This window comes from Acomys minous, assembly GCF_964271855.1.
Source record: "Acomys minous genome assembly, chromosome: 20".
Classification (NCBI taxonomy): Eukaryota; Metazoa; Chordata; class Mammalia; order Rodentia; family Muridae; genus Acomys; species Acomys minous.
Genome location: NC_140502.1, coordinates 24256492 through 24282552, shown reverse-complemented (window position 1 = coordinate 24282552; position 26061 = coordinate 24256492). Strand labels below are relative to the sequence as shown.

Sequence of the window (26061 nt, the reverse complement as noted above, 5' to 3'; positions counted from 1 at the left end):
TGGGCCAGGCTGGTCTATGAAGTTAGTCCAGGACAGGCAGGGCTGAGTTGAAAAATCTTGTCTCAAAAAAAAAAAAAAAAAAGGAAAGAAAGAAAGAATATTTGGCCGGGCGTGGTGGCGCACGCCTTTAATCCCAGCACTCGGGAGGCAGAGGCAGGCGGATCGCTGTGAGTTCGAGGCCAGCCTGGTCTACAAAGTGAGTCCAGGACAGCCAAGGCTACACAGAGAAACCCTGTCTCGAAAAACCCCAAAAAAAAAAAAAAAAAAAAAAAAAAAAAGAAAGAATATTTAATTAAAAAAAAAAAAAAGATGGATGAGCCACGCAGTGGTGGCACTTGGGAAGGAGATGCAGGCAGGTCTCTGCGTTTGAGGTCACCCTGGTTTACAGAGTGAGTTCCAAGACAGTCGCAAAAATAAAATAAAAAAGGTAGACGGATGGATGGGTAGATTGACAGGCGGACAGACAAAGAGCTGGTGAGATGGCTCAACAGGTAAAGACATTTCATGATCTGAGTTCAATCCCAGGGACCCACATGGTGGAAAGGAACGAACTCACAATGCCAACTGTCCTTCGTCTTTCACATGCACCACATGCATACACAATGAATGAATGAATGAGTGTATGTAGTTTAATAATAATAAATAATAATAATAATAATAATAATAATAATAATAATAATAATAATCCAACCACAGTGGCTCATGCCTATAATCCCAACACTTTGGAGGTAGAGGCAAATGAATGATGAACTTAAGGCCATCTTTAGCTCCATAAGATCTTGTCTAAAAACCTTAAAAAAAGAGAAGAAAAGAAAGCCTGGCCTGGTGGTGGGTAGTGGATGCCTTTAATCCCAGCCCTTCTGAGGCAGAGGGAGGTGGGTTTCTTAGTGAGTTCAAGGCCAGTCTGGTCGCCATAAGGAATTCTAGGTCAGACAAGGTTACATGGTGAGATGCTCGTGTGTGTGTGTGTGTGTGTGTGTGTGTGTGTGTGTGTGTGTGTGTTTTAAATAGTTAAAGCATTCTGCTGTGGGGCTGGAGGGAGAGCCCTGGATGCTCTCCCAGAGGATCTAGGTTCGATTCCCAGCACACCCATGGCAGCTCACAGCCATCTGTAACCCCAGCTCCTTTTCTGGCCTCCTCTAGCACAAAGCACAGACACAATACACAGACAGGCCTGCAGGCAAAACACTCAGACACGTAACATCTAAAACAACATATATAGCAACACATCCAGTAATGTCATCTGACTATGTTTGTCACAGACCTGTTTTCCGTGGTTTCCTCTGCCTTTCTCAGAATTATAGCGTCAAATCCTAAACTTAGCGCTGCAAGGTCACAGAATGGGGTGCTGAATCTACAGGCCTCAAATCCTCCTACCAACAAACTAAACAGGGAGGAAGAGAACAAATGAAAATATATATATATATATATAGGTATATTGTGGAAGAAAAAGAATCAGTCCAGGCTGGCCTCAAACTTACTATACAGCAAACAAACAAGAACAAATTTCTGATCTCTGTGATTTCGAAGCCAGCCTGGTCTACAAAGCGAGTCCAGGACAGCCAAGGCTACACAGAGAAACCCTGCCTTGAAAACAAAACAAACCCCAAAAAACAAAATTTCTGATCCTCCTGCCTCAGCCTCCCGAGTGCTGGGATCGTAGGCTTGTTCCGCCAGGACCAATTCTTTGTTTGCAGCCTTTAGTTTTGAGGCAGCTCCTACTCTACCCTCGGGTGCCTCCCAGATGCTGGATTGCAAGCCTGTGCCATCGCTAAAGCCCCTCCGCCCCCAACACTGGGCCTGACCTGTGGCACATGCTCAGTAAAGCTTTATCGGCTCACGGGTGGTGGAGCAACCAGAGCTATGTATTATGACCCTGCTCCTTGCAGGAGTGATGGCCTTTCCTGAGGGTCATGTTTAGTTAGTGCCCAGCATTCCGCGCTACAGTGTGCTTGAGCACAGAGCCCAGTTGGTGGGAGCACTCTGCACGCCAGTGTGCCACCGTGAACGACACATATCCTGGGCCCGTGGGAAAATGATCCACCTGGCCCGAAAGTCTCCGGAGCTGCTGTCCTGGCGGCCTCCCACCCCGCTCTACCCAGACCGGCTTCCTCCCTCTGGCTCCCTTTCTATTTCTGTCTTGCTCTCCTCCTCCCCAGGCCTCAGGGGGCTCCTGGCTGGCTTGAAGCCTTCTCTTCTTTTTTTTTTTTTTTTTTTTTTTTCCCCAGGAATAGGAAGGAGTTTTCACGGCAGGGTATCTGCAAGGACTGAGATGCCCAGAGGTCCCTGCACACCTAGCCTTTGCCTCCCCAGACAAGTTTTCAGTCCTTCAGAGCCGCTCTCCACCCCCCCCACCCCCAACCCCCACTCTACCGCAGACCCGGCTTGCTGGACTTACCTACCATCTCTCACACTCGGCGCAGGTAAACGCGGAGGTTACTCCCCTACTCCCATCACAGCTGGCTTTGGAGACCCAAGTTCAACTAGGGTCACTGGAGCCATTCCCCAGCCTCCAGACACAGCTCCAGAGGCAAACTGCCCCTACTCCATTTTTTTTTCCCCTTCATGGGAAACAGGCTAGGGAGGAGCCTCTGACAAGGGACCTCCCCTCTCGCTCTGGTTCTGGCCTCTGTCTGCTAAGCTAGGACCATGGAAATCCATCCTACATAAGGTGAGCAGCCAGGCAGGGCCACAAACTGCCCAGCTGAAAGGGCTTAAAGCTGAGGATGGGTCAGAAGTTGGCCCACTTTTTACTATTATTGAGGTTTGAGACAGTGTCTGGCTATGTTGCCCAGGCTGGCCTCGAACTCCTGGAGTCAAGCAATCATCCTGCCCCAGTGTCCTGGGTAGCTGGGAGTCCAGTGTGTCATCTTGCCCAAATCCACCTGCCTTTTTTTTTTTTTTCCTTAATTGGTTTTTTGAGACAGAGTTTCTCTGTGTAGCCTTGGCTGCCCCAGACTCACTTTGTAGACCAGGCTGGCCTTGAACTCACAGCGATCCGCCTGACTCTGCCTCCCGAGTGCTGGGATTAAAGGCGTGCACCACCACGCCCGGCTCCTAATTTTGAACTATAATATATATTTGTATTTATTTATTTATTTACTTTGTGGTGGTTTAACATGTGCTATGGTACATGGCACATGGCACTTGGGTCCCAGGGATCAATTTAAATTGTCAGACTTGGTGGCAAATGTCTTTACTCACTAAGCCAACTTGTCAGCCTGGTCTTGAACCTCTGGTTCTTGTTTCTACCTCCCAAGTACCAGGATTACTGGCATGCTCCACCGTGCCTAATTTCTATCTGCTTTGTTAAGTCTGTTTTCCCAGGACACATACCCTTAAACCTGGCACTCTAGGATGCTAAGGCAGAATAATTCAAAGTTCAAGGCCAGCCTGGGCTATGCATAAATCAAGATCCTGTCTCAAAAAAAAAAAATGCTGGCTGTGACTCTGCATAAATATAATCTCTGCACTTAGGTGGCAGGGACAGGAGGATTGCCACAAATATGCCATATATATATCAGTTATAAATGTGTGTATGTGTGTGTTCCTATTTATCGGGACATGGTAGTGCAAACCCACAATCCCAGCACTTGCTAGAGACAAAGATCACAAAAAGCTGAGCCAGGTGCAGTGGCGCACGCCTGTAATCCCAGCACTCAGGGAGGCGGAGGCAGGCGGATCTCCGTGAGTTCGAGGCCAGCCTGGTCTACAGAGTCCAGAACACCAAGGCTGCACAGAGAAACTTTGTCTCAAAAAACAAAAACAAAACAAATCACCAAAATCTGGGACACTGGCTTCGCCTACATAGGGAGTTTCCAGGGCAACCCAGTGTGTGTGTGTGTGTGTGTGTGTGTGTGTGTGTGTGTGTGTGCTTGAGATGGCTCAGTGGATAGTGTTTTGTCATACAAACATGGGGGAGCTCAGACCCCCAGTACTCATACAAAAACACATCTATAATTCCACTGCTGGGAGCAGAAGTGGACACGGGAGGACCCTGGCCAGGGTCATTGTCACTGGCCAGCCAGTGTAGCCTAACGGATGAGCTCTGATGACAGTATCCAAAAAGAAGGTGCATTGTCAAAGGAAGACACACTGTATCCACCTTTGATCTCCCTGTTCACACATGTGGATGGGTGCACCAGCACACATATGGATACATACAGGCTAAAAAATAAATACTACATCTGGAACTGCTTCCTTGTTGCTGCTCTGAGATTGTCTTACAACGTAGCCCTGGCTGGTCTGGAACTCATTATGTAGACCAGTCTGGTCTCAAGATGACTGCGATCCACCAGCCTCTGCCTCCTGAGTCCTGGGATTAAAGGTGAGGGCCACTATGCCTAGCTGGAATCAATATTAAATATATTAGTCTCAATATTCTGCCTTCTGATTATGCCAGGATACGGTATCTAGCCCACATGGCCTCAGAGTGCACATCTGTAGCATGGGCTAACAGAGAGATGTCCTAGGGAACCTGGGAGGATCGGATGATTTAAAGGCTACCTGTCCACATACTGGCCACTTGTCGTTATTGTTTTTTGTTACTTCCCACTCCCAGTAGCCACTGTCACGCTCGCTCTCTTCATTGTGATCCAGTCTTCCTTCCTCCAAACACGCGCGCGAGCCAGCACGCACACGCACACACACGTCAGCAGAGCCGCCTCAGACACAGAAAAAAGTTTAATTCTGCTGCGGCGGAGGGTCCCGGCTCCGATAAAGGGATTTGGTTTTTGTTTGTGTGGAGGATTCGTTGTGGGGACGAGGAAGGCAGAGGGTAGAATCTGGTCCTTCAGTGGGACCTGCCCGGGGGTGTTGTTGAGGACAGGGAACCGGGAGAGACAAGGACACTGGACAAAACAAAACATTAAAAAACAAAACAAAACAAAAGACAAGGGCGGGCAGAAGGAAAAGAGACGACCGTAGGACAGTAAAAAGGGGAGACGAGTAGGGAAGGACTTAAGACAAGACGACAGAGGGCGGGAAAGACAAGGACCTAGAGAGAAGAAAGGGGGAGCCCCTCCCTCCAAACCAGACTGGTGGGACCAGGGAGGGGACTGGGTGAGGGAGGTGGTGGTGGTGGGGGATGGGAGGCTTTGGAGGCCGCCGCGGGGCAGAATGAGATCTAGTCCAGCCAGATACAAGGAATTGGGCCCCTCGCCCCTGCCCCAGGGTCCCGGGTAAGGGATGGGACTCGTGTCTCAGTGCTGCAGTGTGGGGGGGCCCCGCCCGCCCCTCCCCGCGCTTCGCTGTGTAAGGCACCGGCTCCGGCGAGGTCCGCGAGCGCGCGGGGGGCGTGGCAAGGGGCGGAGGGGAGGGGGGAGGAGTGTGGAGTCGGAGAGGCCGGCGGCGGCCTCGCCTCCAATCCCGGACGCGAGTGGGTGTCGCCTCGACGGCTGCCGGCCCCGCCCCACGCGCATCCATCCCTTCTCTCCAGCCTCTCCCCCGTATCCGGCCGGGCTGGGCAACTATAAAGTGCGGCCCACAGGCGTCCCCGGGTGCCCGTGCGCCCGCCGCTCACACGGTACTCTCCAGCATCCATTCGGTGCTGGTGAAGGCTAGGCGTGCCCGGGCGGAGCCCAGCCCCTGGTCTCCGTCCTCCCCGGCCGCGCCCCCTCCGGCCCCGTCCAGGTGTGGCGTGGACCGGTGGCGCTTTGTCCGCCGGGCGCGGCGCGGGTAACTGTGACTCTGGAACAGCGCCCCGTAGTCCCCGTCAAAGGAGTAGCGTTGTTGTGGCCTCGGCCGGGCCGGGGCTCCCCCAGGAACCAGAGCTAGCGTCGGGGGCGCAGAAGTTGGAGGCCCCAAGGCCCCCGAACGGCTCCGCCGAGGGCCCAGCATGGCCCTGGACTCCTCCCCAGAAGTTTCCTCGGAGGGCAGCAAGCACAGCGAGGTGGCCGAGCCACCCAGCGAGCGTCCAAGCACCACCTCTAGCTCGGTGGAAGTCGCCTCGGCCTCCGTGGCCTTTGCCTCGATGGCTGCAGGGACGGCCACCTCTCGGAGCGCCTCGTAGCGGTCAGCAGCCGGTGGGGCGGAGGGCTGCTGCGCACCTGCCCCACCTGCCCCGCCGTTGGTCTGTGAGCACACGTGGCTGACCCGAGGGGGCGACCTGGACGCGCCCTTGAGGCGGCGGCTGTCCCCGTCGCCGTACACCTTGTAGCGGATCATGAGCAGGACGATGAAAACGAGGACCGAGGCGACGATCACGCCCCCGATGACGATGATCATGGTGCCACCCAGGAAGTGGGCCCTCAGCGGGCGGCACGGTGCGGGATCTCCCGCCGTGGTGAACTGCACGCAGCCCACCACTCTGGTGGCCGGCAGAGCGGTGGCCCCGTCGTCGTAGACTGCCAGCACACACAAGTCATAGGCGCGGCCGGCCGCCAGATCGTTCACCAGGAAGGTCTGGCTGGTGGAAGGGATCATCCTGTGGGAGCCATAGAACCAGGAGGGAGTTAGTGTGGACCACTCTAAACCACGCCCCTCATTTACATGCCCCGCCCCAGTGGCCTACTCTAAACCACGCCCTCATCTACATGCCCCGCCTTCATAGTTAGTACCACTCTTAACCACGCCCTCTCACTTACATACCCCGCCCCAGTGGCCTACTCTAAACCACGCCCCCTCACCTGCGTGCCCCGCCTTCATAGTTAGTACCACTCTAAACCACGCCCCCTCATTTACATACCACACCCCAGTGGTCTACTCTAAACCACGCCCCCTCGTCTACGTGCCGCGAATTCAGTTAGTACCACTCTTAACCACGCCCTCTCACATGCCCCGCCCCCGCAGTTTGGCCTACTCTAAACCACGCCCACATTTACATGTCCCGCCCCCATGGCCTACTCTTAACCACGCCCTCTCATCTACATGTCCCGCTTCCATAGTTAGCCCTACTTTTAACCACGCCCTCTCATCTACATGCCCCGCCTCCACAGTTAGCCCTACTTTTAACCACGCCCTCTCATCTGCATGCCCCGCCTCCAGACCCGCCTGCCTCAAGCATCGCCCACTGGGACTATCTGCTCATACCTTGGACAATTGTCACTCAAGTTGCCTCATGTGCATATATCTGCCATTTAAGGAGATCAATGCAATGGTTACTCCCCCTAATCTATGGGCCTTGACGCTAACAATGGCGGACTTCCTGTCCCTGGTTTTCTTTTTTTTTCGTTTTTAAAAAGAATTTTATTTATTTATTTATTTAATTCATTATTTACTTAATGTAGACGAATGCTCTGCCTGCATGTGTGCCTGCAGGCCAGAAGAGGGCATCAGACCCCATCACAAATGGTTGTGAGTGAGCCATCATGTGGTTGGTTGCTGGGAACTGAACTCAGGACCTCTGGAAGAGCAGGCATGGTCTTGTTTTGTCTTTCCATCCTGTCTCCACCTCCCGAAGGCTGGAATTTCAGGCTTACAGGGCAGCATGTCCTGTTGTTTTTGTTTTGGTTAGGTTTTCTGTGGTGGCGCGGATGGAACCCGGGGCTTCCTGCAAGCACTCTACCAGCTGAGCTAATTCCTCTTTGATATACACTCTCGCCTTTGGGGGAGGGGACACGCTGTAGGACATGCCCCGCCTTCGGGTAAATCTCCAGGTCCTGTCTCAGTTTCCCCAAACGTCTGAGCTACGTATTCCCGCTCATTCCCCCTTCTAAGTGCACTCTGGTTTATAAGCCCTATCCCTTCAAGGCACTTGGGACGGTGCTTCTGGAGGCGACCATGCGTGCCCGGCACGGTCCCCCAGCATTCCACAGCGTGCCCGGCACGGTCCCCCAGCGTTCCACAGCGTGCCCGGCACGGTCCCCCAGCATTCCACAGCGTGCCCGGCACGGTCCCCCAGCATTCCACAGCGTGCCCGGCACGGTCCCCCAGCATTCCACAGCGTGCCCGGCACGGTCCCCCAGCATTCCACAGCGTGCCCGGCACGGTCCCCCAGCATTCCACAAGCCAATTCACTGGGCCGCACTCCCCAAGCACTTGTCTACCACTGACTGAAATGTAGCAAAGCACAGGGTTTTTGTTTGTTTGTTTGGTTGGTTTGGTTTGGTTTTTTGGTTTTTAGAGACAGGGTTTCTCTGTGTAGCCTTGGCTGTCCTGGACTCACTTTGTAGACCAGGCTGGCCTCGAACTCACAGCGATCCCCCTGCCTCTGCCTCCCTAGTGCTGGGATTAAAGGCGTGCGCCACCACGCCCAGCTGTAAAGCACAGGTTTTTTGTTTTTTGTTTTGGCTATAGACCTCCTCTTCTCAAATGAGGGACACACAGTACAGTCAACTCCAGGAGCCACAACTCTCTGGGACAGGGTCTTGTCTGCGCGTCGTTAGCTCTGTGACCCTACGCAAGTTTCTTAACTTCTCTGTGCATCACTTCCCTCTAATGGGATCAGAGCGCAAGGAATGAACGGGTTAACACATCTAGGACGGGAGTTGTCCAAAGTTAAGGGTGTCACTGTGAGCTAATGTCCCATCCAGTGTTTCCAGCAGCTCTGGCAGGCGCTCACTGTCAGGCTACCTGCCCCTTTCTCTCTCTTTCACACACACACACATTTAATCTACAGCAATATCTTTATTTTTCGTTTTTCAAGACAGGGTTTCTCTGTGTAGCCCTGGCTGTTCTAGAAGTCACTCTGTAGACCAGGCTGGCCTCGAACTCACAGCGATCCGCCTGCCTCTGCCTCCCGAGTGCTGGGATTAAAGGTGTGTGCCACTACCGCCCGGCTAGCAATACCATTATTAACAGGCCTGATCTCATCTAAATTACATTTATTAATGGGTATCTGTGTGTGCACGCATGTGTGTGTATGTGTGTGCATGTGTGTTTGTGTGTGGTGTGTGTGTGTGTGTGTGTTTGTGTGTGGTGTGTGGTCTGTGTGTGTGTGTGAGTGAGTTTGTGTGTGTGTGTGAGTGTGTGTGTGGTCTGTGTGTGTGTGTGTGTGTGTGTAGTGTGTGTGTGTGTGTGTGTGTGTGTGTGTGTGTGTGTGTGTGTGAGTGTGTGTGTGGTCTGTGTGAGAGTGAGGAGGTCAGAGGACAGCTTACAGGAGTCTGTTCTCCCCTTCCGCCGTGTGTGACCCAGGGATTGAACTCAGGTCATCAGGCTTGGCAGAAAGTGCCTTAACCCCGCCGAGCCATCTCCCCGGCTACCTCCTCCTCACCCCTCTAAGATCCACCCTGGGGACATTCCCTCCCGGACTTTGATCTCTTTTGATGAGCCTATCTTGGCACAGTCTGTTTTAGCAACTTCCAGCCTCAGGGAAATCAAGGAGCTGTGGAGTGCAGCACCCTGATTGGCACGCCCTGTACCCAACCTCACGAGCTCTCCTCTCCTGCCAAGGCCCTTAGTGGCTTCACCAGACACGAACAACGCCCCTTCCTCTGCCTGAGACCACACAGAACAAGTCCCACCCCCCCAAAAAAAGGCATGCCTCATCTCCGCCCATGCTTACCTTGCCAGTGGGGCTGCCTGCTGGTCACGAGGCCCCACTGAGAAGGTCCCTGCCATCAGGCACCCCGCTCCACTCCCCTTCAAGGCCCCATGCCCTCTCACTAGGCTCTTCCCTTCTCACAAGCCACCCACCGCAAGCTGCCTTGATCCCCTTCTTGCCTTAACTTCCCCTTTTCTTCTCCTAGAGGCTGGGATTTCCTTGTTGCTTCTCCCCACAAATAACCAGTTGCTAGGGGCTCCCTGCCCCCCCCCCCCTTTTCAAGGACAGTTACTGGCTCCTTAAGAAAGCCTGAGCCCACGAGTCTCTCATTGGCTGCCAGACCAGAGCCAGCAGCTGAGCGGGCTTCCTGTTGGATGTCACCTCAGCCCATGGCTGCAGAGAGGAAGTTAACCCCTGCAATGCTGTCCTATGTACAAGCATCTGCAACAGAGGAGGCAGGGCAGACCTGTGGTCCTCAGAGAGAAGAGCCCTTGCCCAGCTGGGGAGAAGGGAGAAAGGGCCATGGAGATCTGTTTACATGCTCGTCTGGAACGTTCCCTCACCCTATCACACGATGGCTGTGGCTCAGAGAGACGGAAAAAAAAATCACACAATCTAAATGACTGACAGAAATACATCAGCCATCTCCCCTCAATGCCTGCCTGAAAAACGCTAGGTATTCCATAAGTGTGCGTTCAAGCATATGAAAGATAGCTCTGCTATTTTCCGAGCATGAGAGCAAATGATCGCTCCCACAGAGCATCAACTTCTGTGACTGGAGAGAGAGGGGGGAGAGAGAGAGAGAGAGAGAGAGAGAGAGAGAGAGAGAGACAGAATTGAAGGTGTGGCTCAGGGTAGAGCCCCTGCCTAGAATCCCACAGTGAGGGGCTGGGGTGTGGCTCAGTGGTAGAGCCCCTGCCTAGGATCCCCCAGTGAGGGGCTGGGGTGTGGCTCAGTGGTAGAGCCCCTGCCTAGGATCCCCCAGTGAGGGGCTGGGGTGTGGCTCAGTGGTAGAGCCCCTGCCTAGGATCCCCCAGTGAGGGGCTGGGGTGTGGCTCAGTGGTAGAGCCCCTGCCTAGGATCCCCCAGTGAGGGGCTGGGGTGTGGCTCAGTGGTAGAGCCCCTGCCTAGGATCCCCCAGTGAGGGGCTGGGGGTGTGGCTCAGTGGTAGAGCCCCTGCCTAGGATCCCCCAGTGAGAGGCTGGGGGTGTGGCTCAGTGGTAGAGCCCCTGCCTAGAATCCCCCAGTGAGAGGCTGGGGGTGTGGCTCAGTGGTAGAGCCCCTGCCTAGGATCCCCCAGTGAGGGGCTGGGGTGTGGCTCAGTGGTAGAGCCCCTGCCTAGGATCCCCCAGTGAGGGGCTGGGGTGTGGCTCAGTGGTAGGGCCCCTGCCTAGAATCCCCCAGTGAGGGGCTGGGGTGTGGCTCAGTGGTAGAGCCCCTGCCTAGGATCCCCCAGTGAGGGGCTGGGGGCGTGGCTCAGTGGTAGAGCCCCTGCCTAGGATCCCCCAGTGAGGGGGTGGGGTGTGGCTCAGTGGTAGAGCCCCTGCCTAGAATCCCCCAGTGAGGGGCTGGGGGTGTGGCTCAGTGGTAGAGCCTCTGCCTAGAATCCTCCAGTGAGGGGCTGGGGTGTGGCTCAGTGGTAGAGCCCCTGCCTAGAATCCTTCAGTGAGGGGCTGGGGTGTGGCTCAGTGGTAGAGCCCCTGCCTAGAATCCCCCAGTGAGGGGGTGGGGGTGTTACAGAATGATTGCTTAGCATGTATGAGGGTCTAGGTTCAATCAACAGTACCATTAAAATGAACGGATAAAAATAAAATAAAGGTTGGCACGATGGCTCAGTTGGTAAGGGAGCTTGCTACTAAGCGTAACAACCAGAGTTTAACTCTTAAGTCATGGTGGATGGAAAGAACTGATTCTTACAAGATCTCCCCTGCTTACCACATGCATGTTATATAGCACAATGTGCATACACACACACACACACACACACACACACACACACACACACATTTAAAAATGTTAAGTCACACAGACAAAAAAGTGTTCTTTTATTTTCCTTTTTTTTTGTTTTTGTTTTTGTTTTTTTTCAAGCAGTTTCTCAGTGTAGCCCTGCCTATCCTGGAAATCACCCTGTAGACCAGGCTGGCCTCGAACTCAAGAGATCTGCCCACCTCTGCCTCCTCAGTGCTGGGATTAAAGGTATACATCACCACTGCCCAAGAAGTAATTTTAAAAATTTTAAATGAAATCAAAGTAAGTGATGGTAACAGCTTCCCAGCAAACAGCTGCGCCTTCGGACAAAGTTTAGGAAGGTTTGTTTGGTACCTTGCTCTGCTGACTGTAAGAATGTGTCAGTCTATCTAGGGAGGGAAGGCTTCTGACACAGAGTCAACAATGCTCTGACAGCCAGAAGCAAAGTGAAGAAATGTGCACTTAAGTGCCGTGCAGTGCCTGTAATCCCAGCAGATCCAGAGTTCTGAGCCAGCCTGGACTACATAGTGAACTGAAGGCTAGCCTGGGCTACAAGGGCAAGAGCCTGTCTCAGAAACAAAAGCGGGGCTGGAGAGATGGCTCAGAGGTTAAGAGCACTGCCTGCTCTTCCTGAGGTCCTGAGTTCAATTCCCAGCAACCACATGGTGGCTCACAACCATCTGAAATGAGATCCGGCGCCCTCTTCTGGCCCGCAGGTGCACATGCAGGCAGAGTACTGTATGTATAATAATAAATAAATAAATCTTTGAGGGGAGGTGGAGGGAAGCAGAGCCAAGGGGGAAAGAGAGGGTTCCGGCAAGCAGACTGGCCAACAAGGACAGAGATAAAGGCCAAGAGACTGGGTTTTTGTGAAAAGGGTTGAGCGCACTCAAGTGGTTGGGGCTACCGCTGATGAGGACATGACTCCAGAGCCTCTGACAACCCAGAGAAAGTGGCACCCAGGGCCAGGCACTCAGCGTGCACTACACAGGCAGAGGGAAGGCAAGAAGAAGATGTGTCGACTTAGCCAACAGCCATCGCCCACAGTGTGCCGTACCTCAGAAGATGGAGCGACCACAGGGCTCAGACACTGATTCTCCATGGGCCCTGGTCTCCTTGGGGGCCAGGTGCCAACAGGCACATTGAAACCACTGAATCTGCCTAGTTAGTTAGTTAATCTATTCATTTATTTATTTATTTATTGAGACAAGTGCTCACTACATACCCCAGACTGACCTTGAAGATCTTGCCTCAGCCTCCCGAGTGCTGGGATCACAGGCATGTGCCACCAACATCTGCCTCAGGGGTGCTTTGTATTTGGGAAGCATACAGTGCTGAATAGCTACTGTTTCCCAGGTAAGAAGGGAGGGGAGGCAGGAAATTGTTTCTTTAGGAACTCTCATTTTCAGGGCCTGGCGATGGTGGTGGCGGTGGCGGCTTACGTCTTTTTAATCTCAGCACTCAGGCAGAAGCAGGCAGGTCTCTGTGAGTTCAAGGCCAGCCTGGACTACAAAGAGAGACTCTGGCTGGGTGCGGTGGCACACGCCTGTGATCCCAGGGAGGCAGAGGCAGGCGGATTGCTGTGAGTTCCAGGCCAGCCTGGTCTACAAAGCGAGTCCAGGACAGCCAAGGCTACACAGAGAGACCCTGTCTCAAAAAACCAAACCAAAACCAAACCAAACCAAAACAAAACAAAACAAAAAACCCCCAAAACCAAAACAAAACAAAGGGAGACTCTGTCAATAACAGCAACAACAACTCTCTTTTCTGTCCATTTCTACCTTACACTCCTCTCTTCTCTGTGACCCCCCAGCCACGCCCAACTCAGGTTTCAGTATAGCCCGAAAGCTAAGGGAAGCCCAGTGAAGGTTGGAGGGAAAGTCAGGGGAGAGGAAAAAAACAAAAAAACTCACCCACCACCCTGGAGATGGTGAGGCAAAGCAACTGACATCTGTCTACACCACAGGCCTGTTCACCCTAAGACAACAGCTTAGAAATAACTCACAGGTACTGGTTTGTTCCTTATCAGTTCCACACAAGCTAAGGTCCTCCGAGAACCTCGACTGAGAAAAAGTTTCCACCCGACGGGCCTGTAAGTAAGTCTGTGGGAGCTACACAGGGTAGGAGGGTCCAGCCCACTGTGGTATTCCCCCTGGGGCTGGTGGTCCTGGGATGTTATATAAAAACAAACAAACAAAGAAAGAAAAAAACAAACCAAGCACAGGCTGAACAAGCCAAGGGGGCAGGCCAGGAAGCAGCACTCCTCCATGGCCTCTGAATAGGTTTCTGCCTCCAGGTTCCTGCCCCGACTTCCCTCATTGACGGACTATGACCTTTGAGTTGTAAGATGAAAATAAACCCTTCCTTTCCCCAACTTGCTTCTTGGTCTTTTTTCTTTTTGTGTGTGTCTTCTTTTGTTGGTGTTGTTTTTATGTTTTGAGACAGGGTCTCTCTGTGTAGCCTTGGCTGTCCTGGAACTCACTCTGTAGACCAGGTTGGCCTCGAACCCAGAGATCCACCTGCCTCTGCCTCCCGAGCGCTGGATTTAAGGTGTGCGCCACCACTGCATGGCTTGGTCATGGTGTTTATCACAGCCATAGAAACCAAATTAGAAAATTGTGTTTCTATTTTTCTCTTTTTTTTTTTCTTTCTGTTTCTATAACGTAACCGATTGGAATAGAATAGTAGTCTTGACATAAATAGAAATGTAACCATAAATATGCGTGTTTTATGTGCCACAATGTTTAACTGATGGGATTCATGATCAGAAGCCTCTGGAGAGAAAGTGATGCTGACCATGAACTCTGTGAGATATTTTTTCTTTCAGTGCCTCCTCCAGCTTAGCAAGTACTCTACCACTGAGCCACGCCCCCAGCCCCTCAATGGGGGATTCTAGGCAGGGGCTCTACCACTGAGCCACACCCCAGCCCCTCACTGGAGGATTCTAGGCAGGGGCTCTACCACTGAGCCACGCCCCTGCCCCTCAATGGGGGATTCTAGGCAGGGGCTCTACCACTGAGCCACACCCCAGCCCCTCACTGGGGGATTCAAGGCAGGGGCTCTACCACTGAGCCACACCCCCAGCCCCTCACTGGGGGATTCTAGGCAGGGGCTCTACCACTGAGCCACACCCCCAGCCCCTCACTGGGGATTCTAGGCAGGGGCTCTACCACTGAGCCACACCCCCAGCCCCTCACTGGGGGATTCTAGGCAGGGGCTCTACCACTGAGCCACGTCCCCAGCCCCTCACTGGGGGATTCTAGGCAGGGGCTCTATCTCACTATAACTTAGCAACATCTCTTTTTCTTACTTTTAAATTTATTTATTTATTTATTTATTTATTTATTTATTTATTTACTTTTTGGAGACAGGGTTTCTCTGTGTAGCCTTGGCTGTCCTAGACTTGCTTTGTAGAACTTTAAAATTTTTTGAGATAGTGTCTCCAAATTGTGCAGGCCAGCTTTGTCCTTGCAATTCTCCTGCCTCAGCTTCCCAAAGGCTAGAATAACAAGCCTGAGACACCAGGCCCTGCTCCCCGTTATAACCGTGCCCTACACTGGCTCGCGTTAAGTGTTCCATAAACACCTCCTAAGCGCAAGAAACACAAAGACTGCAAGGCAGGGATAGATAGACAGACAGACAGACAGATAGATAGATAAATAGAGGCAACTATAAGCCCATCCAGAGCCCAAACTAAGCAAGGCTAAGGGGTATGGATGGACAGGTGGGAGGGAGGGAAAGAGGGCGGGCAGGATGGGGGGGGTCAGATAGGAGGTCCTGGGACTGCAGCACCACACTCACCTGTAGACGAGGGAGTCATCCGCAGAGCTGTTATATTGCACTTGGTACATTCGGATGCCAGGCACTGGCCTCTGTGCCGGCCAGCGGATGAGCACAGAGCTGGAAGTGAGTTCTGCAGCCACAAGCCTGCGCTCAGTGGCTGAGTCGTTGGCACCAGGTCTGCCCGGTGTGGCGATGTCGGAGGAACCGGGCTCAGTGAGAGGCGGCGGGGCAGCGGGTGGGGGCGCCATCAGCGGCAGAGGAACCACACAGACCTCCACAGGTGCGGTCGCTTCCCCCGCAGCATTGGAGGCTATGCAAGTGAAGGTACCGCTGTCCCTCAAGGTGGTGATGGTCACATCTAGCGTTCCGTCCCCGCGGACCCGAGTCCGGCTGGAGTTCCCCAGCAGCCGCCCGTCAGGCGCCACCCAGTGCACCACGGGCTCAGGGTCACCCACTGCCCGGCAGCGTAGACTGACAGCCTGGCCCTCCACCACCAGGGCCCGGCCCCCTGCTTGCCTCGTGATGAGTGGGGGCTCACACAGAAATTCCTCCTCGGGGATAGACCAGAAATAGCGGTCAGTGAGATGCTCGGGCGTGGCGCAGGTCTCCAAGTCATCCTCCCTGGTGAGGCGCCGAAGCCAGAGCAGCTCACAGTTGCAGTGCAGCGGGTTGCCCCCGAAGCTGACAGTCAGTGGGGTGGGTGGCTTGGGCCCACCTCCCTGGGACCTCAGGAAGAGCCCGTCGGGGGGCAGCTTATGGAGCCGGTTGGAGGTCATGTCCAAGCGCACGAGTTTGTGCAGTTGCACGAAGGTGCCCTCGGCAATGTGATCAATGAGGTTGTGGTCCAGCGTGAGAGTGTTAAGGTTCACCATCTGACCCACCGCCTCCCACGGCAGCGCCTCCAGGTTGTTGTAGGACAGATCCAGGTCCTCCACGGTGGACAGGAAGGCGTCGAAAGCTGCCGACTCCACCTTTCGGATCTGATTGTTGCCAAGGATCAAGTGGCGGAGGTTACCCAAGCCCCGGAGCTGGTCCCCGCGCACCTCGGCCAGGCGGTTGCTGTCCAGGTGCAAGGCGCGGAGCGCGCGGAGGTCAGCAAAGGCGCCAGCCGCCACCTGGCCGATGGTGTTGCGGGACAGGGTGAGGTGGACCAGGCTGGTCATGTTGGCGAAGTCTCGACGACGCACGGCCGCAATGAAGTTGTCGGTGAGGCGCAGCTCTACCACACGCCTGTCGATGGCGGGTGGCACGAAGAGCAGGCCGGTCTTGGCGCACAGCATGGTCAGGGTAGGGGCCACGTTCTGGCAGATGCAGCGACCGGGGCAGGGCTGGCCGCGGGACGCTCCAGCCCAGAGCAGTAGGAGGAAAGGGAGAGCAGCGGGTGGCGGCGCGAGGAGCCCGCAGGAGAAGGGGCCTGGAGCCATGGTGCAGGGGGGAGGCAGGAGGAGCGGAGGGTGAGACCTGGAAGGGAGGAAGTCAGATATTCAGCCAGCGCTGGTCTCCACTCCTACAGCCCTGGGATTTATTTCTGGACAACAGACCTCAAAGACGCTTGCATATATGGCTTTCTATCCTCCTTCCTCCGCCCTCACGCCCCCTCTTTGTGTGTGTGTGTGTTGTGTGTGTTGTGTGTAACAAAGCAACTTTTTTTGTGTGTGTGTGTGTAACAAAGCAACTTGTTTTTGTGTGTGTGTGTAACAAAACAACTTGCTTTTGTGTGTGTGTGAAACAAAGCAACGTGTGTGTGTGTGGTGTGTAACAAAGCAACTTTTTTTTTGATACAAGGTGTCACTATGTAGCCTGGGGCTAGCCTAGAACTCACTTTGTAGGCCAGGCTAGCCTCAAACTCAGGTAGATCAGCCTGCCTCTGCCTCCTCCCCCACTGTTAGGGTTTGGGGCTCATGATCCTCCTGTGCCTAACTCCCAAGCACTGGGATGGCAGATCTGGGCCAAAACCCCCCAGATCTGAATATAAAATTTTCATAGTAATTGGCAAGTCATGACTGTCGCCCTGAAGTCTTTGACCCTTCCACCTCTGTCAGCTCCCCAGCTGTGTGCCCCAGGAGGCTCCCCAACTTCCCATGCCCTCCCAGGCCGTCCGTCAGACATTCTGAAACCGCTGCTGGCTGAAATGTCGGACCAAAGGGGTCAAACACACACACTCTTAGTTCAAGTCCCAGCTGTGACACTTACTAGCTGTGTGACCTCGGGCAAGTGTCTGAACCTCTCTGAATCTCGGTTTCTTCATCTGTGAAGGAGAGAGAAGAGACAGGCCTTAATTTGAGAAGGATCAGACGCACCGTTAGGACAGCACCTAGCACGTACGACGGACTTAACACATTAGTAGCTTTTAGCTGCAACACCAGGTTCAGAACTGTGGGTTATGGCAGGAACGCGTGCCTTCATTTTGAATATTATTATTACTAATATTGCGTACGTGCGGTAGGGTCAGGGGACGACTTTGTAGAACCAGTTCTTTCATTGCCCCTTCACGTGGCTGCCGGAAATCACACTTGGGTTGCTAGGCTTGTACAGCAAGCCCCGCTAAGCCACATTGCTGACCTTCGAGTGCTTGACAATCACAGCCGAAATTCACGCATAAATTCTGGGTCTCGCTTACTAACTCTAGGGGACCACAGTAAGATTCTCACGTTTACGCCATAGCTTATTTTTCCTTCTTTAAAAAAATTTTTGTTGTTGTTTTTTTCACTTCCTTGTTTGAGGCATGGCAGTGTGATTAAGTAGCCCAGGCTGGCCTTGAACTCACCAGCCTCCCCAGGAAGTAAGTCTTGTTGTTGCTATAGAGAAAAGGTCTCACTGTGTAGCACAGGCTGGCCTTGAATTTACAGATATCTACCTGCTTTGGCCTCCCACGTGCTGGGATTAAGGGTGTGTGCTACACACCATCTTTTAAATTTTTTTTGTTTGTTCATTTTGTTTTTCAAGACAGGTTTCTCTGTGCAGGTTTGGCTGTCCTGGACTGACTTGTAGACGAGGCTGGCCTCGAACTCGCAGAGCTCCGCCTGCCTCAGCTTCCTGAGTGGTGGGACTACATGTGTGCACCACCACGGCCTGGTCCATCTTGTTCTTTTTTTTTTTTTTAAATGTTATTTATGTATTATTTATACAGTATTCTGCCCCCATGTGTGTTTGCATGCCAGAAGAGGGCACTGGATCTCATTACAGATGGTTGTCAGCCACCATGTGGTTGCTGGGAATTGAACTCAGGACCTTTGGAAGAGCAGACAGTGCCCTTAACCACTGAGCCATCTCTCCAGCCCCGTCATCCCACAGTATGTGGTGCATGCTGGTCTAGAACCTGCCATACAGTGGTGCATGCTGGTCTAGAACCTGCCATACAGTTAAAGCTGGCTTCGAACTCGGACCTCCTGCCTCAGTCTCCCAAGTACTGGGGTTACAGGTGTGTGGCACCACACCCCCCAGACAGGCCAAAGGTTCCTCACTTTGTATATTAAAACAGTCCCCTCTTTGCTGAGTCTATGCACGGAGACCACTGAGAGCGGGCCTAGCATATAGTAAGCACTCAGCAAACACTAAGGCCCCGTGCCCAAGTTGGTGGGCAAAAAGCGGAAAAAGTGGGAAGAGTTGAGGAAAAGCATCAGGCTGGGCGGTGGTGGCGCACGCCTTTAATCCCAGCACTTGAGAGGCAGAGGCAGGTGGATCTCTGCCAGTTTGAGGCCGGCCTGGTCTACAAAGCGAGTCCGGGATAATCAAGGCTACACTGAGACCCTGTCTCGAGGAAAAAAAACAAAACAAAAACGAACGAACAGACAAAAAGCAGAAGAGAAGGAGCATCAGTTTCCCCACTGCAGCCTGGGGAGGTCCTCTGAGTACGGTTTCTTTCCAGCCTCCTCTGAGCTCCCAAGCAGGCTGACTGGTACCAACAACAGGCACACAGGAGGCCCACACGTGCCCACAGGCGCATGCGCGCGAGCGCACACTATGCCTCTGCTTCAGGCAAAACCTTCCGGCGGGGATTCCCCCTCCAGCAGCTGCAGCCCACGACGTGTCAGCTCCCATCACAACACAGGGTGGGGGTGGGGGTGGGGGGAGGGGGAGGGTAAGGAGGAAAGGATGGGAAGGGGGCGTCCTCAAAGCTATTTTCCATCCCACTCTGCCCTATGCCCCAGCCCCTGCTGACCAAACTCCGAGGAATCCATGTAGGGTGGTGGCCATTATGTGACCTTGATCTTTTTAGCCAAGGGAATGAGAATGGGACCGAGGAAGAGAGAGAGAGAGTCAGAAGGAAGCTGGTGGGGAGGAATGGACTGACAGAGCGAGCAACTGAGAGAGAGCAGGGCAAAGAGAAAGAGCTTCCCAAGAAGCGGAAGTGGTTGCCAGGTACAGCCCAGCAGAACATGTGCCTAAAATCCCTCAGTGAGGGGCTGGGGGTGTGGCTCAGTGGTAGAGCCCCTGCCTAGAATCCCCCAGTGAGGGGCTGGGGGTGTGGCTCAGTGGTAGAGCCCCTGCCTAGAATCCCCCAGTGAGGGGCTGGGATGTGGCTCAGAGGTAGAGCCCCTGCCTAGAATCCCCCAGTGAGGGGCTGGGGGTGTGGCTCAGTGGTAGAGCCCCTGCCTAGAATCCCCCAGTGAGGGGCTGGGGTGTGGCTCAGTGGTAGAGCCCCTGCCTAGACTCCCCCAGTGAGGGGCTGGGGGTGTGGCCCAGTGGTAGAGCCCCTGCCTAGAATCCCCCAGTGAGGGGCTGGGGTGTGGCTCAGTGGTAGAGCCCCTGCCTAGAATCCCCCAGTGAGGGGCTGGGGTGTGGGTCAGTGGTAGAGCCCCTGCCTAGAATCCCCCAGTGAGGGGCTGGGGTGTGGCTCAGTGGTAGAGCCCCTGCCTAGGATCCCCCAGTGAGGGGCTGGGGTGTGGCTCAGTGGTAGAGCCCCTGCCTAGGATTCCCCCACTGAGGGGCTGGGGGTGTGTCTTAGTGGTAGAGCCCCTGCCTAGAATCCCCTAGTGAGGGGCTGGGGGCGTGGCTTAGTGGTGGCATGCTCACCTAACATGCCTGAGGCCCTGAGTTCCCTCTCCCCTGCACTGCGAAAAGGGGACAGAGGATAGCCAGGTATGGTGACAGACACCTATAATCCTAGCACTCAAGAAGCTGAGAAGCCAGGCACTGTAATCCCAGCACTAGGGAGGTGGAGGCAGGTGGATCGCTGTGAGTTCCAGGCCAGCCTGGTCTACAGAGCGAGTCCAGGACAGTCAAGGCTACACAGAGAGACCCTGTCTCCCAACACCCTCCCCCTCTACCCCCCAAAAAAGAGGTTAAATATGCAGACAAGCCTGAGCTACATTTGTTAATGCTGTCTCAAGAAACCAAGGAGATGAAAAGACAGGTAACGATGAAACAAAGAATCAAACAAACAAAACATCTGAGTGAAGAAGAAAACACACAGAAGAAGAGACTGAGCCAGAGTGAGGGAAAGAAAGGGTGGGGTGGAGGACAGGCAGAGAAAAGAGAGTTAGAGGGACAAGAAACAGAGTCGAAAGACACAGGAACAGGAAGAGAGGAAAATGGAACAGGAGAGAGAAACTGAGGCAGAGGCAGGGCAGCCGAGCATCTCTGAGCACCCCCCCACCCCCCCAGTCTGCCTTCCTTTCCTGCCAGGCTGCTGTACCAACCAGAAACCCTTGTCTGGAAGGTGGGCTCCACCATCAGGAGGCCTGGGGGGCATCTGCTTGCTTCGGGTCTCTAGGGCACAGGACCCTGTCCTACGAAACAAGGACAGCGTTTCTCCTTGCACAGTTCCAGCAGACTCCTAGGTAAGACAGCTGCAATAAAAACTGCCCGAGGCGCGCGCCTGTCATCCCAGCACTCGGGAGGCAGAGGCAGGAGGATCGCTGTGAGTTCGAGGCTAGCCTGGTCTACAGAGCGAGTCCAGGACAGCCAAGGCCTCACAGAGAGAAACCCTGGTCTCAAAAACAGAACAAAACAAAACAAAAAGAAAACTGCGTGTGGCTACCCAAAGGCACCGGAGCACCAGGGGGTCAGAATCCCGTCTCTCCGCCAGGGTTTCGCACCCAAGTCCCAGGTGTGTGTTGTTTTGGTGAAATGATGTCCCACTCTGTGCCGCCCTGTACTCATCTGTGGCAATGGGAGTACCTAGCCTACCTCACAGAGCGTTGAAGGGCTCAGTGAGAATATTTGTAACATGCTTCAGGCTATATAAATGCTACGTAAGTGTTTGATGATGCTAACATTGTGTGCATGTGCCTGTGTGTGTGTGTGTGTGTGTGTGTGTGTGTGTATGGGGTGAAGCTTGCATATGCTAAGCAAATCCTATATGGATAAGCCACGCCCCCAGCCCCTCACTGATGGATTCTAGGCAAGTGCTCTACAACCCAGCCATATTTCTTCCTCCTTTTAGCTTTCTTTCTTCTTCTTCTTCCTCCTCCTCCTCCTCCTTCTTCCTGAAACTGGGTTTCACTGTATAGCCTCTGCCTCAGCCCACTGAATGCTGGGGCGGCCTGCCTGTGCCACCAGCTGACGGGGTGGGGGTTGGGGGGTGGGTGGGTTATTTCATGCCTAGAAGCCCTCATGGGCTCCACTTTCCTGATCACCTCACCTACCTTGAAAGATGTCGTAACCCGACATATGAGGCCCCTCTGAGCCTCCTGACCCGGCTACAGCTCTCATAGGCTTCCGTGGGAGTGGGCACCCGCCTCCCCGGACACTGTGGTAATGTGCTCTTGGGTCCACTTAGGTAGAGCTCTGGGCCTGCGCCCAAGCTCACCACAGGCACTTCTACCGCACATCTTTGCCCCCAATCCAAGGCACTATACTCACCTCTCTTCAAGGAGTCAGGGCCTGGGCCGGTACCTGCGAAAGAACAGAACCGCAGTTAGCCTCTTCTTCCGGTTCCTTTCCAGTGACCAAAGCCTCCCTTGGAGACCGTACGAGCAGAGGGAGTCCCTACAGTGACTGTTCGCTCTCCGGTCTCTTGCCACAGGATCGCCATCCTCTCAGAGGGACCCAAAAGTCATGTCTGCTCTTCAGGAGCCTTCACCCTCCAGACCCCAGGAGTCCAGGATGTGAGCTTGGCCCTCTGGGGTCTCAGCAGCTCTGGGCCCTCATCCCCTCCTAAATCAGGCTTTCGGAGTACGGAATTTGCCCACTCCTCTCGGCTGCTCTACAAGTCTAAACTCCAAGCGTCTCTTTTTGAGACTCGGGATTTCTGAACCAGACATCTTATCCTTACGAACTCAAGAGTTCTCACGAGGGCTCTTCACCTCAGAGACATGAAATGTATCCACAGGCCAGGGGCACGAGGAGGACCCTGTGATGTCATCACACGCTGTCGGGCCCATCCTGACCCACGTGAGTCCCAACCCAAGCTCTACTGGGGGGGGAGGGGAGACACACTAGCCCAGGATCCAGTCACATTTGTATCCCAGGGCCGCAGACTACACCTTGGCATGCTCCGGGCCACACCACACTCACTGGACCGAGAAGTAGGGTCAATCCCGCGCCCAGGGCACAGACAGGTACATGTGTCTTGCAGGTACGGGCCTAAACGTATAGAACCTGGTCCCCAGAGACTAAAGTAGGAAAAGACTCCCAGGATAGACACACAGCCTCAAAGCTGACATATCTGCATACACAACACACACACACACACACACAGACTATCCCTTGCACACCCACAAGATGTACAGATACAGAAAAACCCCTGTGCCCCTTTATAGACAAGCAGACACCTGCATCTCTATAGCACACTTGTCAACACACAGTGGCTCACACATAAGACTCACCTGTACAATGAAAGATATATAGGCGCACACTTAGCTTACACACCCAAACACATCCACGCAACTTCACGTATTCCCACTGTGCAGCCACAGAGCAGATAAAACCCCAACAGACACACGTGTGCACAGCTGGCACACGCCTCGCACACACACACGTACACAGAAACCCTTAGCCCGAGCGCACGCTGACAAAAACCGAGAGCCATGAACAAGCACACAAGGCACTCTAGGAGGCTCACACTTCACAGATGCACTCACGCCACAGTCCCGTGAGGAACCGACACACTTGTAAATGCACACAGAATACCAAAGCACGGAACACAGTTGACAGCCCAGCCAGCTTCACGGTGACAGTCACTGATACCCACTCCTCACGGGCCCCCGGCACTCCTGCCCCACCTACTCGCTTGCCCAAATACATCCTAACATCCCTTCCAGTCCCGTTTACACTCTGCCCCCCCCCCAAAAGAACCAGACACAAAGGCGGGGTCAAAGGTCATAGTTCAGCAGGTGGGACTCCACAGTGTTGGGAAGGGGTTGAATCTCAAAGCCGGGTTCCAACAAAATTCTGCCACCAGCAGCCCCCCAGAGTCTCCCCAGCCCCGCCATCACTACATAGGCAACTGGGGCCCTTATCTGCAGATACCGAGCAGGTGGGGGAGTTAGGGTGGGGTAGGGTGGGAAAGGCCAGGTCTTCAACTCCACCCTCCACTCTCCAACCCTCACCCCCCACCCCAGGGCCCATCTGTCCACCTCCTGGCCTCCCATCCCCCTCCCCCAACCAGCCACGGAGAAGAGGAGGAAGACATGGCCGTCTCCCCCAAGGATCACCGAGGACCCCCCCCCCCCAGTTGACATGGACCGAAAGAGCGGCCAAATCCCCTACTTCCCCGCCCCCCATCCATCCGGAGGCCTGGTCCCACTATGCGCTGAGCCTCAGCCCCCACCCCAGCAGGGTACCTGACACAGACACACACACACACCCTCGGAAACATCCAACCTGCACACACACCACACACACACACACACACACACACACACACACACACACACAGATACCCGATCGAACACACCCGGCTCCGCAGCCCCTCGGATAAACCATCCAACCCAGCCGGACATAGACCCCTCAACGCAGCCAGCCGCACGCGCGCACAGGCCCGCTGGGGGCCCCCCACCCCGCACACCTGGGCGCGCAGCCCCCGCACACACCTGCACACAGCCCCTCGGACGGGCGCGCCACAGCCCCCCAGATCCGGCGCCCCGGAGTGTGTGGGACACACGCGCGCACACACGCACACATGCACACATGCACACGCACGGCCGACCGCGGCCCCGCACACGCCCGGATGGCCACACCGGCTGGGCGCCCGGCACACACAGGGCCGCGGGGCGGGCGCACGCCGGGCCCCGCCGCAGCGCCGCGGACACACGGGCACGCTCGTCCCCGCGCCCCCGCCCGACGCTTCCAAAGAGCCCCCGGGGCCGCCGCGGGCCGCGCTCACCCAGCCCGGGGGAGGGGGCCCGGGGCCCGGCCCCACCGCCGCCGCCGCCGCCTCGCGCCGCGCCATGGTGGGGGGAGGGCCGGGGGAGGGGGCGCGGTGCCGCGGGGCCGCCTCCCGCCCGCCTCCCGCCTCCCGCCCGCCCTCCCGCGCGCCGCCGCGCTCCGCCCTCCGCGTCGCCGCCGCAAGGGGGGGAGGGGGGCGCCGGCCCGAGGTGGGGCGGCCGCACGCACGCCCAGGTCGCCGCAGACCCCCTCTCCACTGCGGAGTGCCGGGGTCCAGCCCCCTGCCTCGGCTCCACCCCTGTATCCCCAGACCACGCCCAGCGGCTACTTGGCTACCCTCCCCCTCCCCCTGCACACATCCTCTCCCCAGCACATCTTCAGAATGTGAGGCTCACCTCCTTTGAAGCCCCAGACCATGTTGGAGAGCCACCTGGAAGCTGGGAGTGTTCCACTCTTTCTCCTGACCTCAGACAGGGGGCGGGAGCACACCCTGTCAGGAACCCTAGACCATACACCCCTAGTTCAGAGAGACGACCCCCCCCCAGGTCATATCACAGCATCTTAGGGGTTCCAGACCTCACCTCACCCCAGCCATCCTAAATCACAACCAACACTCAGATGGCCCGCAGACCACACCCTGGAATCCGTGGAGGTCGGGGACTGTATGTCAATGACCAAGAATCGGCCATGGCTTGAGCCATCCCGGAACCCTGGGGAGCCAGTTTTTTTGTTTTTGTTTTTAAACTATCCAGAGTAAAAAACTGGTCCCACCACAACAATTTTTTTTTCCCTCCGTTAAGGAAAACCATTCTCTTAAAACCATTCTCTTGCCTACCAAGAGGAACTGTAGGTCACGGCTAATGTCTAAGGGACCCTAAACATCTCTTCTGACCATGGCAAATCCTTAAACTCTTCTTTCCCCGCTTACACTTCGAGTCATCACCCAACACCCTGGGGGACCTTGGAACTTTCAGGGAACCCCTAGATTTACCTCCCCACATCTGCCTTAGGTTCTTTCCCACCCACCGCCAGCAATCAGTCCTGCTGCCTTCACACACACACACACACACACACACACACACACACACACGTGCGTGCACACACACGCACACATACACACATATATGTATGCACACACACATGGACACATACACGCACACACACACATATGCATGCACACACACATGCACACACGCACGCACACACACCAGCGTCTTCCTCACAGTAACTCCCACTGACCGGATGGTCTTCCCCGTTTGGAACCTCAGTATGTGTCCTCTGCCGCAGAGCTGACCTCCCCGCCCTTGCTGAGACACCACGGGGTGCTTTGGGCCATGTTGCATCTCTTTCTGAGATACACACGGGACTCCCAAACTCAGCAAGACCTCCCCTCAAAATTTATATTACTGCAGCCCCCCCTCTCCCTAGAGTCTCAAACACGTCCACCTCTCCCATATGGGGATCCTCCCCCAAACTCCATAAATCTTCCTGAGCCACAGCCCTAGAACAGCTCACCACTGCAGGATGACCAGGGGAGGCTCCCCTCTCCAGACACCATCCTCACCCCACCTTCGAGCTAGAGCAAGGGGTTACAGAGTTGGGGAGACAAGTAGAAA

At 54.8% G+C, this 26061-nt stretch overlaps 1 protein-coding gene across 4 annotated transcripts; it reads right to left on the bottom strand.

Moving 5' to 3' along the window:
- Positions 1-4665: 4665 nt before the first annotated feature.
- On the bottom strand, positions 4666-24561 carry LRFN1 (leucine rich repeat and fibronectin type III domain containing 1). 4 transcript variants are annotated; one of them, XM_084770142.1, is made up of 5 exons: positions 24444-24561; positions 21980-22012; positions 17366-17420; positions 15191-16633; positions 4666-6424 (listed from the first exon to the last, which is right to left on the bottom strand). In XM_084770142.1, exons 4-5 carry the CDS (start codon positions 16594-16596, stop codon positions 5518-5520), a joined length of 2313 nt encoding a protein of 770 aa, XP_084626268.1. In that variant the 5' UTR covers positions 16597-16633; positions 17366-17420; positions 21980-22012; positions 24444-24561; the 3' UTR covers positions 4666-5517. The 4 variants fall into 4 exon arrangements, with proteins under 4 accessions (XP_084626268.1, XP_084626269.1, XP_084626271.1 ...); XM_084770143.1 differs by lacking the exon at positions 24444-24561 and adding an exon at positions 24151-24315; XM_084770145.1 differs by lacking the exon at positions 24444-24561 and adding an exon at positions 22945-23640.
- Between the last annotated feature and the right edge of the window lie 1500 nt (positions 24562-26061).